We start from the raw sequence: 2,599 nt of genomic DNA, 5'->3' as shown, positions 1-2,599 counted from the left end.
GCGCCCCGCCCCTGACGGCGGGAGGCCGCGCCCCCACGCCGGGCAGGACTCCGGTTCCCGCCATCCGCTGAGGTCCGCTTGCTCCTGCCGCCAGCGCCGGTTGGAGAGGTAAATTTACGGAGACCCTTAGGCCTTGTCTCCTTCACTGGGCGCAGTAAAATTAGAAAAGGCCGGGCATGATGCCAAGCTGAGCTCTGGGAGCTGTGGGGGGGGGGCGGGGGCGGGGCGGGATTGGAGGGGAGAAAGGGCTGTAAGCGTCACTGGCAATTATTTTATTTTATTAAGGTTTTTTTTTTTCGAGGTAGGGTCTCACTCTAGTCCAGGCTGACCTGGAATTCACTATGGAGTCTCAGAGTGGCCTCGAACTCACGGCAGTCCTCCTACCTCTGCCTCCAGAGTGCTGGAATTAAAGGCGTGCGCCACCACGCCCGGCTCATTTTTTTTTTTTAACAGCTTCCATGATTGTAAACAATATCCCATGGTTATGCCCTCCCTCCCCTCACTTTCTCCTTTGAAACTCCATTCTCCATCATATCCTCTCCCCCTCCCAATCACTCTTGCTCTTACTTTCATGTCATCATCTTTTCCTCTTATTTGATGGTCTTATGTAGGTAGTGGGAGGCACTGTGAGGTCATGGATATCCAGGCCATTTTGTGTCTGGGGGGGGGGGAGCTCATTCTAGAGTCCTTACATTCTTTCCGCCAACTCTTTTCCAATGGATCCTGAGCCTTGGTAGGTGTGATTGAGATATTTCAGTGCTGAAAACTCCTCTGTCATTTCTCAGCACTATGTTGCCTTTTGAGTCATCCCAAGGTCACTGCCATCTGAGAAGAGAAGGTTCTTTACCAAAAATGACAGTATCATTAATATATGGTTATGAACATTTTTGATGAGCATAGTATATACACTTAGCCAGATAGCAGCAGACGTTAAACTCATGACTACCCCACTTTTAACTTTTCAGTATCAGGGATGTATTCCCTCCGATGAAGCGAGCCTCTACTCCAATTAGAGGGCAGTTGGTTTCCACCATGACAGCTGTGCCACTATTGCACCTGTGGGCTCATTTGCCCTGACTGGCAGAATATAAGGCTTGCCGTGTTCTACATGGAGGAAGTTATCAGCTCAGTTCCAGCAGGATTTCTCAGTGGACTTACAGCCCAAGTATGTGCAGTCTTCACCAACAGGATCTTAACCATCTGTTCCTGGTGGGAAACCAGGGGCCTCCACAATGGCCTGTAAAGTTTTGGGGGCATCAGGGACCTCCCTGGCCAACAATTCCGTGGAAGGTATCCCATCCCTGGCACTGAAAATTTTCTAGCAATAATCTATGGCTCCTGAGTGTTCCATTGTCTAATAAAATAGGTTTCCATATGATTTATTTATATCCTCTTAGATTTTGATTAGCCCTCGCTACACCTCTCCTTTACTCAGTCTCTTCCCCTGACCTCACTTGAGCCTTTTCACCCCCATTAATCTATTCTTTTAGTTACATATATACAATACCTTCCTATTAAGTAACCCCCTCCCTTCCTTTCTTTTCCCTTTATGCCTCTTTTCTAGCTTATTGGCTTTTGCTACTGAGTTTTCTTCCTACTCACACAGAAGTCCAATCATCTGTAGCTAGTATCCACATATGAGAGAGAACATCTGATGCTTGGCTTTCTGGGCCTGGGTCACCTCACTTAGTATAATCCTTTCCGGATCCATCCATTTTCCTGCAAATTTCATAACTTCATTTTTGTTTACTGCTGAGTAGAACTCCATTGTATAAATGTGCCATATCTTCATTATCCCCTCATTTGTTGAGGGATATCTAGGCTGGTTCTATTTTCTAGCTATTGTGAATAGAGCAGGAATAAACATGATTGAGCAAGTATCTCTAAGGTAATGAGATGAGTCCTTAGGATATATGCCTAGAAGTACTATAGCTGGGTCATACGGTACATCTATTTTTAGCTGTCTTAGGAATGTGCACTGATATCCACAATGGCTGGACCAGATTGCATTCCTACCAACAGTGTAGAAGGGTTCCTCTTTTTCCACATCCTCGCCAGCATTTATGGTTATTTGTTTTCATGATGGTAGCCAATCTACTAGGAGTGAGATGGAATCTCAAAGTAGATTTAATCTGCATTTCCCTGGTGACTAGGGATGTAGAACTTTTTTTGTTTTTAGATGCTTATATGCCATCTGTATTTCTTCTTTTTTTAAAAAAAATTCTTTGTTCATTTTTATTTATTTATTTGAGAGTAACAGAGAAAGAGGTAGATAGAGAGAGAGAGAATGGGTACGCCAGGGCTTCCAACCACTGCAAACGAACTCCAGATGCATGCACCCCCTTGTGCATCTGGCTAATGTGGGTCCTGGGGAATCAAGCCTCTAACTGGGGTCCTTAGGCTTCACAGGCAAGCGCTTAAACCTCTAAGCCATCTCTCCAGCCCTGTATTTCTCCTTTTGAGGACTCTCTATTTAGTTCCATGGCCCACTTTTTAATTGGCTTGTTTGATTTCTTACTATTTAATTTTTTGAGATCTTTTTATGTCCTAGACAGTAATCCTTTATTAGATGTATAGCTGGCAAAGATTTTCTCTCATT

The 2,599-nt window shown here is 44.7% G+C and overlaps 1 protein-coding gene across 1 annotated transcript in view; it reads left to right on the top strand.

Annotated features, from left to right (window-relative positions):
* Window positions 1-1,018: 1,018 nt before the first annotated feature.
* Primpol (primase and DNA directed polymerase) overlaps window positions 1,019-2,599 on the top strand; it is a 55,662-nt gene continuing 54,081 nt past the window's right edge. Inside the window, exon 1 of the mRNA XM_004666386.3 lies at window positions 1,019-1,165. Within this exon, the coding sequence (XP_004666443.3) occupies window positions 1,109-1,165 (57 nt within the window). The 5' untranslated portion in view covers window positions 1,019-1,108. The remainder of the gene's footprint in view (window positions 1,166-2,599) is intronic.

The sequence above is a fragment of the Jaculus jaculus genome, chromosome 1, assembly GCF_020740685.1.
Source record: "Jaculus jaculus isolate mJacJac1 chromosome 1, mJacJac1.mat.Y.cur, whole genome shotgun sequence".
Taxonomy (NCBI): Eukaryota; Metazoa; Chordata; class Mammalia; order Rodentia; family Dipodidae; genus Jaculus; species Jaculus jaculus.
Note: the sequence above shows the minus strand (reverse complement) of the source record. Positions and strands in the feature narration are given on the sequence as shown.